Source organism: Anomaloglossus baeobatrachus, chromosome 3, assembly GCF_048569485.1.
Source record: "Anomaloglossus baeobatrachus isolate aAnoBae1 chromosome 3, aAnoBae1.hap1, whole genome shotgun sequence".
NCBI classification, from domain to species: domain Eukaryota; kingdom Metazoa; phylum Chordata; class Amphibia; order Anura; family Aromobatidae; genus Anomaloglossus; species Anomaloglossus baeobatrachus.
Genome location: NC_134355.1, coordinates 689809582 through 689824357, shown reverse-complemented (window position 1 = coordinate 689824357; position 14776 = coordinate 689809582). Strand labels below are relative to the sequence as shown.

The 14776-nt window shown below is 50.0% G+C and overlaps 1 protein-coding gene across 1 annotated transcript in view; it reads right to left on the bottom strand.

The window, feature by feature from the left end:
- Positions 1 to 13290, bottom strand: part of LOC142297072 (fucolectin-like) — a 38009-nt gene extending 24719 nt beyond the window's left edge. The window contains exon 1 of the mRNA XM_075341319.1: positions 13161 to 13290. Within this exon, the coding sequence (XP_075197434.1) occupies positions 13161 to 13274 (114 nt within the window). The 5' untranslated portion in view covers positions 13275 to 13290. The remainder of the gene's footprint in view (positions 1 to 13160) is intronic.
- Between the last annotated feature and the right edge of the window lie 1486 nt (positions 13291 to 14776).

Sequence of the window (14776 nt, the reverse complement as noted above, 5' to 3'; positions counted from 1 at the left end):
GTGGGGGTCAATCCGTGGGTGATTGGCACCTCGTCTCTGGGTCGGTGTGTTGCGGCCGGGGACAGGGGGAGTAGTAGTAGTGGACTGGGCCTACCCCGGGGGGTATTGTAAATGTTATTGTCTATTGTTACCGTTATGTGGTTGTTTTGGGTCGCCCGTTGGACGGCGTCCCTAAGGTACTAGTCTGTAAAACAATAGGCAATAAAAAGGCTGCTGTGGCCATTTGAACCAAGTCGCATGCAGTCCGTGTGTTTATTTTTAGAGGATAAGGGGGTTTGGTTACACAGACATCATGACCGGAGAATCCTCCCTCAGCTGGTCAAGAAAGCCACGGACCCACTTGGGGGGAGGGGCGACATGACCAAGGGGGAGGTAGGGAGTGATGGGTTAATAGGGACAGTGGTATATGCCTAATATGGCTTTGGGGGATGGTTTTAGCCGGGGAGGAAGAGGAGGAGCAGGGAAAGGGTTAGCTGGGAGAGGAAGGAGTTACCTCCTCTTCTGTTTCCGGACGCCGAACGATCCCCGCCCACCCTCCCTTTGTGTTGTCATGTGGGAGATGTTTTTGGGTAGTTGGGATACCTTTTGTCACAGTAGCGGTGGGGGTAGGTCTGGTCCAGAGGTTTGGAAGTGATTGGTGGCTGGACCGGGAGTCATTGTCTTGGTATGGTGGCTCTCGGTTTCCGGGATGTGGCAGGCACGGGGTTCTGCCAAAGTGTGGGGGTCAATCCGTGGGTGATTGGCACCTCGTCTCTGGGTCGGTGTGTTGCGGCCGGGGACAGGGGGAGTAGTAGTAGTGGACTGGGCCTACCCCGGGGGGTATTGTAAATGTTATTGTCTATTGTTACCGTTATGTGGTTGTTTTGGGTCGCCCGTTGGACGGCGTCCCTAAGGTACTAGTCTGTAAAACAATAGGCAATAAAAAGGCTGCTGTGGCCATTTGAACCAAGTCGCATGCAGTCCGTGTGTTTATTTTTAGAGGATAAGGGGGTTTGGTTACACAGACATCATGACCGGAGAATCCTCCCTCAGCTGGTCATGCTCTCCTGCATACACTAGTGGAGAATGAAGAACATATTGAAGAAGGAAATGACATCAGACCTTTCTTCTTTTTTTTTTTTCTTTTCAACAATCTTTAATGGCATTGTTCACTGATAAAAAATGCATAAAAACGCAGTGAGCAAAAACGCAGCAAAACGCAGCAAAAAACGCACCAAACCGAGGTAATAACGCACGCGTTTTTGCCGCGGTTTTGTGCCGCGGGTGCGTTTTTGTGCGTTTTTTGCCGCAAAAAGCACAAAAACGCAGCGTCAAAAAAATGCAGTGTGTGAACCTAGCCTTAAAGGTCCTAAAGATAAAGAAAATCAATTAGACAACAAATCTGGACGCATGTACAATCTATAACAGTCCGATTTCCATCTACCAATCTTTTTTATCTTTCTTTTTGTCAAATCAGAACATGCAGCTGTAGTTGCCGCACCTATGCGAAAAGAGTGGGAAGAGAACTTTAAATCTCCCAAACCCAATTTGTTTAAAGACCTTTTCATTAGCTTCCAAAATTGAAACCTGGTAGCTGGTTCCCCATTAGCATGTACAAATAAAGGGCCAGGTATAGAAGGGCGTAGCCCCAACCATAACTTTAAATTATTTCCCTAGAACCATCAATCATAGCCAGTTTAATGATCTTCCCTTTTCCCAATTGATCAGTTTTAGATCTAGAAAGAAAAATTAAGCAGTATTGCACAAATATGCTTACATCGTTCAACATTAACCCACCTACCTGAGACTTGCTAGGTGAAACCAGCTCCCCGATCCCGAGTGCTGCAAAGAATGCTAAAACAAAAGCGCAACGAAACAAAGCAGTTTCTACACTATTGTGACGCCCTGGACCCCAGGGGTCAAAGGTAACAACACCTACCACATCACACACACCCCCCCCATCTTTTGTGAGGACACACCCGTCACCCGAAAGGGAGACCTGATGCCTCCCTCAGGGCCAGTAGGGCACACCAGGTGGGCGGAGTCAGGCGGAAAGACACGCCCACCGAGGAGACTACTGTCCTGAGGCAGGAAATTCAAACAGTTTAAGATGTAGAGTGACAGTGAGAGGAGTGGAGTGTAGAGCTCTCAGGGACCCGGGTTGGAGCCTGGGATCCCCGTAACGTCAGGCAGGCAGGCAGACGGTGGTGGCCGTTTGCAGGAGTGCCGGTACAGAAACCGGCGGAACCGTAGGGACCGGGCCAGGGTTGGAGCCCGCCGACCCTGAACCGGGGAGTTAACCATTTACTGGAGCACCAGAAACCGGGTACTCAGACCCCGTCCTAGCTTAGAAGCCACTGAGTATAGGCAAATTAACTGATTGCAGTCTGGAGTCTGGACCTCACGGGTTCATTCTCACCCAAAGTCCCGAAAGAAGGCAAAAGCCCACCGATACCGGGTGAGAGCCACCGCCAAGGGCCAAACACCCGACGGGCCAGCGCCTGCGGGCAACAGAGGGCTCCTCTGGCAGCTCAACACCGGGCAGCGGGCTACCACTGTCCAGGCAGGGGAGCCAAAAACCACAACAAGGGGTGCAAGGTAAAGGGGCCACCATCAGCCTCACAAGGAACACAAGCAGCCGGCTGCGGGACCCGACCATACCCGAACTTTGGTTTACCAGTGACTCTGAGTGTGAATTAATCGTGAGTATACCAGTGCCATCCGGGCACGACACTGCACCGCAGAACGGCGCCCTGCACACCGACAACAATACTGTCGCCAGTACGTCCCCAACGGGCCCCGGGACACACCTCCCCTACCCATGGAGGGGCTAACATCTAGGCTGCGGCCACAACACTGATCCCGGACGAGCCCCCCCATCACTCCAGCCACAGCGGTGGTGCATCCCGTCACCACGACCCGTGGGTGGCGTCACAACCCGTACGACGACAACGCAGCCTCCCCCGACTGCGAACCTCGTCCCACACCACCACCCCACTGCCTCCCCTTAACAGAGCGACGTGGCCCCCGATCCGGAGGCGCTCGTGCCACCGACAAACCCGAGCCCGGACCTCGAGCGGCTCGGCACGAGCAGCGGAGAGCGGCCGGGCCCCTCTCAGGGCGGTACACTACCATAACAAACAACTCCCAGAACATCCTACAACTTCTCCAACAACTCTACAGAAAGAGGACGTCTAGTATCGGTGAAAATTAACCGTTCATAACTTGTTTAACCGGAAAATGCGAAAAAAGGGATACCCCACCCCGTAACTTGAAAAAGAAAGACACTCCTGCTAAGCGTTTATGCAACGATGCATAATTTAAGCCATCATATAGAGACAAGTTAATAAATTGCAAAACCAGATTCACATTACAACGATTATAATCAGCATTTACCGACAGACAAAATTCCTTCAATTTTTCACATGCAGCAGCAAAAGCTGCCCATGTTCTAGGAGCTATAGAGTTCCTAATGAATTCCGGAACCAGATCTAAATTATCTCCCAGTGTCCTCGAAAATGGCACCTTCTTTGACATTGAATCCACCCGGTTCTGCTGCAAGAAAGGCAGTGTTACTGCTTCACTTGTCTCCTGCACCCAGGAGGATTTCAACCAAATATTACAATTAAGACATTGTAAAACCAAACGCCTCAGAACTCTATTTGCCCACAAGCATTTTGACGAAAGGGTAATAATACAGAGGACCACCCCCTTGCTAACGGACTGCAACTTGATGCGTTTGTTAGCCAATAAATGACCCCAAATTGAAAAAGCTACCAAAATGGCGAATAGCTCCAAAACAAACTCAATCCTGACCACACCTGCCGTATGCCATCTCTCCGGCCATGCCTCTCCAGCCCACTCAGAATTGAAAGTGACTGAAAAACCCGAACTACTGTCGGAAAAAAACAAACAGCGACAATTCATCCGATGAACAAAAAACTTGTTACAAACAAGTGACACCATTAAACTCCTCACTAATATATACCACCAGGAGCCCATAGATTAAGCTGTGCTCATTAATCTACAGTCATATGTAAAAGTTTGGGCACCCCTATTAATGTTAACCTTTTTTCTTTATAACAATTTGGGTTTTTGCTATTTCAGTTTCATATGTCTAATAACTGATGGACTGAGTAATATTTCTGGATTGAAATGAGGTTTATTGTACTAACAGAAAATGTGCAATCCGCATTTAAACAAAATTTGACCGGTGCAAAAGTATGGGCACCCTTATCAATTTCTTGATTTGAACACTCCTAGCTACTTTTTACTGACTTACTAAAGCACTAAATTGGTTTTGTAACCTCATTGAGCTTTGCACTTCATAGGCAGGTGTATCCAATCATGAGAAAAGGTATTTAAGGTGGCCACTTGCAAGTTGTTCTCCTATTTGAATCTCCTATGAAGAGTGGCATCATGGGCTCCTCAAAACAACTCTCAAATGATCTGAAAACAAAGATTATTCAGCATAGTTGTTCAGGGGAAGGTACAAAAAGTTGTCTCAGAGATTTAAACTGTCAGTTTCCCCTGTGAGTAACATAGTAAGGAAATGGAAGAACACAGGTACAGTTCTTGTTAAGCCCAGAAGTGGCCGGCCAAGAAAAATATCAGAAAGGCAGAGAAGAAGAATGGTGAGAACAGTCAAGGACAATCCACAGACCACCTCCAAAGACCTGCAGCATCATCTTCCTGCAGATGGTGTCAATGTGCATCGGTCAACAATACAGCGCACGTTGCACAAGGAGAAGCTGTATGGGAGAGTGATGCGAAAGAAGCCGTTTCTGCAAGCACGCCACAAACAGAGTCGCCTGAGGTATGCAAAAGCACATTTGGACAAGCCAGTTACATTTTGGAAGAAGCTCCTGTGGACGTTGTTTGGTCATACAAAAAGGCGTTATGCATGGAGGAAAAACACGGCATTCCAAGAAAAGCACTTTCTATCCACAGTAAAATTTGGTGGAGGTTCCATCATGCTTTGGGGCTGTGTGGCCAATGCCGGCACCGGGAATCCTGTTAAAGTTGAGGGTCGCATGGATTCAACTCAGTATCAGCAGATTCTTGACAATAATGTGCAAGAATCAGTGACGAAGTTGAAGTTACGCAGGGGATGGATATTTCAGCAAGACAATGATCCAAAACACCGCTCCAAATCTACTCAGGCATTCATGCAGAGGAACAATTACAATGTTCTGGGATGGCCATCCCAGTCCCCAGACCTGAATATCATTGAAAATCTGTGGGATGATGTGAAGTGACTGTCCATGCTCGAGACCATCAAACTTAACTGAACTGGAATTGCTTTGTAAACAGGAATGGTCAAATCTACCTTCATCCAGGATCCAAGAACTCATTAAAAGCTACAGGAAGCGACTAGAGGCTGGGATTATTGCAAAAGGAGGATCTACAAAATATTAATGTCACTTTTATGTTGAGGTGCCCATACTTTTGCACAGGTGAAATTTTGTTTAAATACGGATTGCACATTTTCTGTTAGTACAATAAACCTCATTTCAATCCAGAAATATTACTCAGTCCATCAGTTATTAGATATATGACACTGAAATAGCAAAACCCCAAATTGTTATAAAGACAAAAGGTTCACATTAATAGGGGTGCCCAAACTTTTTCATATGACTGTACCACCAGGAGCCCATACATTCTGATGTCCTTACTAATATATATCACCAGGAGCCCATATATTCTGATGTCCTCACTAATATATATCACCAGGAGCCCATACATTCTGATGTCCTCACTAATATATACCACCAGGAGCTCATACATTCTGATGTCCTCACTAATATATACTACCAGGAGCTCATACATTCTGATGTCCTCACTAATATATATCACCAGGAGCCCATACATTCTGCTGTCCTCACTAATGTATACCACCAGGAGCCCATACATTCTGATGTCCTCACTAATATATATCACCAGGAGCCCATACATTCTGATGTCCTCACTAATATATAACACCAGGAGCTCATACATTCTGATGTCCTCACTAATATATACCACCAGGAGCCCATACATTCTGCTGCCGTCACTAATATATACCACCAGGAGCCCATACATTCTGCTGCCGTCACTAATATATACCACCAGGAGCCCATACATTCTGATGTCCTCACTAATATATATCACCAGGAGCCCATACATTCTGATGTCCTCACTAATATATACCACCAGGAGCCCATACATTCTGATGTCCTCACTAATATATATCACCAGGAGCCCATACATTCTGATGTCCTCACTAATATATACCACCAGGAGCCCATACATTCTGCTGTCCTCACTAATATATACCACCAGGAGACCATACATTCTGATGTCCTCACTAATATATACCACCAGGAGCTCATACATTCTGATGTCCTCACTAATATATATCACCAGGAGCCCATACATTCTGATATCCTCACTAATATATACCACCAGGAGCTCATACATTCTGATGTCCTCACTAATATATACCACCAGGAGCCCATACATTCTGCTGTCCTCACTAATGTATACCACCAGGAGCCCATACATTCTGATGTCCTCACTAATATATACCACCAGGAGCCCATACATTCTGATGTCCTCACTAATATATATCACCAGGAGCCCATACATTCTGATGTCCTCGGTAATATATACCACCAGGAGTCCATACATTCTGATGTCCTCGGTAATATATACCACCAGGAGTCCATACATTCTGATGCCCTTGTGGCGCCCCTGACCTGGTCAGGCACCACTGAGTACTGCACCCATGGTGGGGACAGTACAACACAGGTAATCCAGAAGGCTGACCGGGGTGTGGTACACAGGCGCATAGTGATCAGGTCTCACACATGTACCCATGAGAGGACCCCTGGGGATCCCAGGAGGGGGAAAAGCCTTCACCTTCACTGGAATAGTGGAGGGGGCCAAAAGCCTCCATCTCCTCTCAAGGGGTGTGGTAAGAGAATCTGGTTGCTAGGTGGCGTAGGCAAGAACAGGAGAGGAGGAGCAGTGAGCCAGGCAGAGCAGAGTCCAGGGAGCTCCGAGGAGAGCTGACCCCTTCCCCTGGGCTGCTGTAGTCTGACAGCGTCCGCGCAGTGGCTACCGACGGGGGAGAACGGTCAACTAGGAGGGCTACCCGAAACCCATCTCCAGCTAGAGAGAGAGCACAGAGTGGGAAGTAAGGAGACTGCTAGGGAGTACCAGGCCCAAACGGGCGGCAGATCCCGAAGCGGAGATAGATCCAGCTTTCTTTTGCTAAACCTGCCGGTGTGGGGCTCTCAAAGCCCACGCCACAACACCACAAAAGCCGCAGCCACGTAGCCACAGTTAGGGCCCATAGCTCACAGGAGGCAAGAAGCTGGAGTGATCTGGTCCAGGCAACAAGCACACGGCAAACGAAGGGGAGTGAGGCTTCAGCAACTTCCCTGGGTGACCCCCATAGGGACTCAAAGTCGGGGTCACCCCAAACCACCAAGGGCTAAGGAAGGCGAGTTAGTAGTCACCCTCACAAGTCAGCCTGAAGGACACCTGGTTCCCGCCTGGTTCATCCCAGCTACGCCCGGGTTACTCACCCTGCCACCTGAAGTGAGTAAAAACCCTGAAAGACATTCTGCCTGTGTGGAGTTATTCTGCGCCTTGTGGTACTACGCACCTACACAGGGCCCTGGGGCTTGCCTCGCTCTCAGGGGGCTATTCCAACTAACTGCACTCACCATCAGCCCCAGGCGTCCCTCAACCTGCAGTGGCGGTCCCCCACTGACCGCAATACTGAGAGTGGCGTCACGACAAGAAGAAGATCTCCTACCTGTGACCAGATCCAGCCGAGTGGAGTCCCTGAAGGTAATGCACAGACACATACTAGCGGGGCTTCACATCTGGCGTCACGAACAGGATAAGGACTAGACCTGTTCAGACAGGTGACCATGTGCCTGGGCGGTCCGCTTGAAAAATTGGAAGCGCCGCCATATTGCCACCATGAAAAGCGCGCTGAAAAACAACAGCAGCCCGCGCTGGAAGAAGTTACCGCCCACGAAGAGGTGTGGCTACCCAGAGATCCCCTGCAGAGTTCTGACCTCGCTTGTGAAGAGAGCGGAAGCGTCCAGAGACGGCGGGAAGGAAAGAGAGCCACAAGCCTGCTGCTGCAGAGAGAAGAGATGGAGTCCGGACGTGGATACCCAGAACCAGGCTCTGCTGCCTGGTGGTGCCGGGAGCTTGCTATCTTCTGCGATCAGCTGGAGGCCAGGATCATGCGACAGCTCAGTGAGGGACGCACGGAGCTTCTGGAGATGGCTGCGGCGGTTCGGACCTACGAGGAGGGAGCCGCGCGACGCCTGCCAGATCGAGCGGCGACGACTCAGATCCCGATGGTGCCACTGATGGGTGAGTCCAGAGTTGCCCCGGCCAGCGCAAGTTCTCCAACCCCTGCTGCTACGACCGCGGTCCCAGAAGAGGCGCCCGGCGCGGCGACGCTGAGCCAGGCCGCAGCCATGCCAGGTGCGGCCCGCCAAGCCCAGGCCGCCGCAGCGATGCCCTGCTCGGCCCGCCAAGCCCCGGCCGCCGCAGCGATGCCCTGCTCGGCCCGCCAAGCCCCGGCCGCCGCAGCGATGCCCTGCTCGGCCCACCAAGACCCGGTCCCTGCAGCGACGCCCAGCCCAGCCTGCACAGATCCCATCGCAGCTGCGACGCCGATCCAGGCCGCCGCCATACAGGGCGCGGCCCGCCAAGACCAGGCCGCCGCCATACAGGGCGCGGCCCGCCAAGACCAGGCCGCCGCCATACAGGGCGCGGCCCGCCAAGACCAGGCCGCCGCCATACAGGGCGCGGCCCGCCAAGACCAGGCCGCTGCCATACAGGGCGCGGCCCGCCAAGACCAGGCCGCCGCCATACAGGGCGCGGCCCGCCAAGAGATTGCATCACCATTTACCCCGGCCTGCAAGGCCAGAGCAGACACCGCTCCCCAGCCTAAGGAAGTCCCTACTAGGAAATCCCTGATAGGTGAAGACTCCGCATACTGGCAGCTGAAGGCTGACCTGGAGGCTAAGTTCCCACAGGAGATGGTGGACCGATACATGCTCCCTCCGAACACCCCGAAGGCAACCCCTGCAGCAACCACGCTGAAGAGTCCACCGCCTGGGCCAGCTGAGGAGCACTCATCCCCAGTGCTGCCACGACCTGAGTGCAGCGAAGAACTAAGGGGGAGAGGAGGGCAAGAAGCTGAGGAGTTGCCCCCGGAGCCAGCAGCAGTGCTAGTCCCAGAGCCGGAGATGCTGCCATATTCCCGCTGGGACGAGGAAGACCTGACACCTCCTGCTGAAGAAGAAGATCTGCCCCAAAGCCTCACCTGGGAGCTTGTAAGCTGCACTTCGCAGAATCCAGCCCGCAAGACACAGCGCCGCAGCAGAACTCAGTTTTCCCCTGCACCGCCATCCCCAGAGCAGAGAGATGACATCACGGCCAGAGACCTACAAGAAAAAAGGTTCCTGAGAAGAGCCAAAGCGCAGGTCCGAGGACCCCTTTGCAGAGGAGTAGTGGAGGACTTCAGCCTCAAGTCAGGATACGGGTTCATCGTAGCACCTGGCATAAAGGAAGGTATCTTCGTCAACAGAAGAGACGTCAGAGCTAATCTGCCCAGAGGACATCCTGGAAGGAACCTGCGTACAGGAGACTCCGTACAGTTTACCCTGCATCAAGGAGAAAGAGGCTGGTATGCCCTAGATGTAGTACCATGTCCCAAAGAAGAAAGGAAAGACAGTAATAAAGAAAGAAAAGACCAAAGACCTAATGATGAGACAACTACAGATGAGGAAAAAGGTCAAGAAAGCAACAGGTGCCGCAGCCCTACAGGCCCAAGCCCTGGTGAAGAGGAATCTGCCTAAGTTTAAGTAAAGTACAGCAAGTTTTGACCAGTTTGGAAAGTTTGTTTTGCAACGTTTTAAAAGTTCAAGAATGTGCCCACAAAAACTATTGTGAGAAATAAACCTTAAGGCTATGAACTGGCTATAGCCACAAACTCTCGCAGTGTAAATAGTTACACCAGAGGGCACCACCACCACCAGAGTCAGCCTGTTTAGGGGCTTGGCTCGTCTGCAACCAGGAGGAGCCCGTCCGTATATAGGGCCTTGGCTCACCTGCGACCAGAGAGCATGCCTGTTTATGGGGCCTGGCTCTCCACCACAAAGAGGGTACCTGGTCAGCACCAACTGTGGAGGCCGCCTCTGCATCCTGCCAGAAGAGGCTGAAGGCGCGGATCCACCAGGCCAGGTATACCCTGAAGACCACCAGCCCATGAAAGCCGCCTCTACATCCTGCCAGAAGTGGCTGAAGTCGCGGCCAACGTGAAAGGGTTTTGGGTGGGTTAACGGACTTGTGGGTGGAGGGTGGTGATGTATGGTACCTGGTGCTTTTAAAATGTTTTACATGTTTTAATGTTTTATGCATTTTTAAAATGTTGTCTTGCAGCCCGAGGACGTGCTGGTGATAACTAAGGGGGAATGTGGCGCCCCTGACCTGGTCAGGCACCACTGAGTACTGCACCCATGCTGGGGACAGTACAACACAGGTAATCCAGAAGGCTGACTGGGGTGTGGTACACAGGCGCATAGTGATCAGGTCTCACACATGTACCCATGAGAGGACCCCTGGGGATCCCAGGAGGGGGAAAAGCCTTCACCTTCACTGGAATAGTGGAGGGGGCCAAAAGCCTCCATCTCCTCTCAAGGGGTGTGGTAAGAGAATCTGGTTGCTAGGTGGCGTAGGCAAGAACAGGAGAGGAGGAGCAGTGAGCCAGGCAGAGCAGAGTCCAGGGAGCTCCGAGGAGAGCTGACCCCTTCCCCTGGGCTGCTGTAGTCTGACAGCGTCCGCGCAGTGGCTACCGACGGGGGAGAACGGTCAACTAGGAGGGCTACCCGAAACCCATCTCCAGCTAGAGAGAGAGCACAGAGTGGGAAGTAAGGAGACTGCTAGGGAGTACCAGGCCCAAACGGGCGGCAGATCCCGAAGCGGAGATAGATCCAGCTTTCTTTTGCTAAACCTGCCGGTGTGGGGCTCTCAAAGCCCACGCCACAACACCACAAAAGCCGCAGCCACGTAGCCACAGTTAGGGCCCATAGCTCACAGGAGGCAAGAAGCTGGAGTGATCTGGTCCAGGCAACAAGCACACGGCAAACGAAGGGGAGTGAGGCTTCAGCAACTTCCCTGGGTGACCCCCATAGGGACTCAAAGTCGGGGTCACCCCAAACCACCAAGGGCTAAGGAAGGCGAGTTAGTAGTCACCCTCACAAGTCAGCCTGAAGGACACCTGGTTCCCGCCTGGTTCATCCCAGCTACGCCCGGGTTACTCACCCTGCCACCTGAAGTGAGTAAAAACCCTGAAAGACATTCTGCCTGTGTGGAGTTATTCTGCGCCTTGTGGTACTACGCACCTACACAGGGCCCTGGGGCTTGCCTCGCTCTCAGGGGGCTATTCCAACTAACTGCACTCACCATCAGCCCCAGGCGTCCCTCAACCTGCAGTGGCGGTCCCCCACTGACCGCAATACTGAGAGTGGCGTCACGACAAGAAGAAGATCTCCTACCTGTGACCAGATCCAGCCGAGTGGAGTCCCTGAAGGTAATGCACAGACACATACTAGCGGGGCTTCACACCCTCACTAATATATATCACCATGAGCCCATACATTCTGATGTCCTCACTAATATATATCACCAGGAGCCCATACATTCTGATGCCCTCACTAATATATACCACCAGGAGCCCATACATTCTGCTGTCCTCACTAATATATATCACCAGGAGCCCATACATTCTGATGTCCTCACTAATATATATCACCAGGAGCCCATACATTCTGATGTCCTCACTAATATATATCACCAGGAGCCCATACATTCTGATGTCCTCACTAATATATATCACCAGGAGCCCATACATTCTGATGTCCTCGGTAATATATACCACCAGGAGTCCATACATTCTGATGCCCTCACTGATATATATCACCAGGAGCCCATACATTATGCTGTCCTTACTAATATATATCACCAGGAGCCCATACATTCTGCTGTCCTCACTAATATATACCACCAGGAGACCATACATTCTGCTGTCCTCACTAATATATACCACCAGGAGCCCATACATTCTGCTGTCCTCACTAATATATACCACCAGGAGCTCATACATTCTGATGTCCTCACTAATATATACCACCAGGAGCCCATACATTATGCTGTCCTTACTAATATATACCACCAGGAGCCCATACATTCTGATGTCCTCACTAATATATACCACCAGGAGCCCATACATTATGCTGTCCTTACTAATATATACCACCAGGAGCCCATACATTATGCTGTCCTTACTAATATATATCACCAGGAGCCCATACATTCTGCTGTCCTCACTAATATATACCACCAGGAGACCATACATTCTGCTGTCCTCACTAATATATACCACCAGGAGCCCATACATTCTGCTGTCCTCACTAATATATACCACCAGGAGCCCATACATTCTGATGTCCTCACTAATATATACCACCAGGAGCCCATACATTCTGCTGCCGTCACTAATATACAGTATATCACCAGGAGCCCATACATTCTGATGTCCTCACTAATATATACCACCAGGAGACCATACATTCTGCTGTCCTCACTAATATATACCACCAGGAGCCCATACATTCTGCTGTCCTCACTAATATATACCACCAGGAGCCCATACATTCTGCTGCCGTCACTAATATACAGTATATCACCAGGAGCCCACACATTATCATGTCCTCAGTAGAAAATTCCTCCTATGTAATTATCAGTGTACCTCCAGCCATAGATACTGGGGGCCCCCGAGGGGAGCGGAGGTCGGGCCCTACAGCCATGAGACAATCTATACAGACCCTGAATCTTAGAATTGGGAGTATTAGTGTTGCTGATTTCTTTTTGATGTTCTGTGAGATTGAAACATCATTTAATACATTAATTAATAATTCGGGCAGACCAAACTTTATGGTGGAAAGTGAAGAAAGTTCTAAAAAGTTAGGAAAAGTTATAAAGTTAAATTCAAATGACAAACTTGGCCCTGAGCACTAGCACTACACCTGGTGGGGGCGCTGTAGTTCACCATTGTGCGGACTGCACCTAATAAAAGGAAGATAAAAGTAAAGATCCCTTCTTACCTGTGGACACTGAAGTGCGGGGTATTTGGAAGTTGTTCCTTTAAGGTAAATGTGAGTATGAGCCTTAATCTGGGGGCAGCAGTTTTCGGATTCCTCCCGTCCTGTTCTCTGCATCGAGGCACAAAGTCTGAAGAGGTTATAGAAAGAGAAAGAATAAAGTCGCAGTCATAATTCATTATCTGTCTAACCTATTATGGACCTGCTCAGTGACTATCGCCATATACGGCACATATAAAAAGCTGCTATAATCCTTTATACTGCGGACGTGTGACATCCGGCTACAGCTGGTCTGGAGGAGCTCCGAAATGCAAACAATGCGCCTCGATCTAACTGTATAGGGAGAACAGATGGTGAGTGGCAGCCTTTTTAGTACCACACTGCGGCAACAGACTTTTTAGGCTATTAAAAAGGTTTAAAAAAATTATCCATTTTGGGGGGTAGATCACGACTGCTGTCCACATAGAAGGAGCTGTCCCTTTTTCACATGAGGTGGTACAAAAAGGATCCTTGTTTAGGGGGCAGCAAAAAGATTGTTGATCTTGTCTCCTTTCAAAAACTAAAACATAAATGTACCTTGCCGGAGTTGCGCTACCTCCCATTCCTGTCTATTAAGAAGGCTATTCAAAAATGAATTGCAAACAAATATCATATCCCTTAATCTGTGGGTTCTCTTCCATCTAATCCAGAGAGTTCATCCAGATGGAAAACTAGGAAAATTTATGATTTTTTTAACGAGGATCTCAAGTTTGTAAAGTCATTGCATGTTTGTAACTGGGAGAGAGGTCTCAATAAGGCTAATTTCACACATCAGTTTTTTTCCATCAGGCACAATCCGGAAAAAAACGGGTAAAACGGATCCGGCGCCAGATCCGTTTTATCCCCATTGATTTGTATTAGCGCCAGATTGTGCCTGATGGCCTTGCATTGCATCCGGCTTTTGCCGGATCCGTCATAATTGCCTAAAGCGGCGGCAAGAGAGAACGTATTTTGTAACGTTTTTTTGTACGGCAAAAAAAACGCATTGTTCCGGATCCGGCACGAGACGGCGTATTTTACAATGGAAGCCTATGGACGCCGGATCCGGCGTAATGCGGTAAAAAACTGATGTGGTCGCCGGATCCGTTTTTATAAACTGAGCTTGCTCCAATGTATTGAAAAAAATGGATCAAGCAAAAAAAACGGACGAAAAGGATGCATAAACGGATGCGCCGGATCCGTTTTTTGACGGATCAGGTATATTGGAACCGTCAAAAAAAAGGATCAGGCACATCAGTTTTTGCATATTCTGCGCCAGATCCGTTGCATCAGGCACACGCCGGATTGTGCCTGATGCAAAAAACTGATGTGTGAAAGTAGCCTAAGGGCGGCTTTGCACATTGCAACATCGCACGTGCGATGTCGGTGGGGTCAAATCGAAAGTGACGCACATCTGGCGTCACTTTCGACATCGTAGCGTGTAAATCCTAGATGATACGATGAACGAGCGCAAAAGCGTCATTATCGTATCATCGGTGTATTCTCCGACATTTCCATAATGTCGCTGCAGCGATAGGTACGATGTAGTTCCTCGTTCCTGCGGCAGCGCACATCGCTGTGTATGAAGCCGCAGGAGCGAG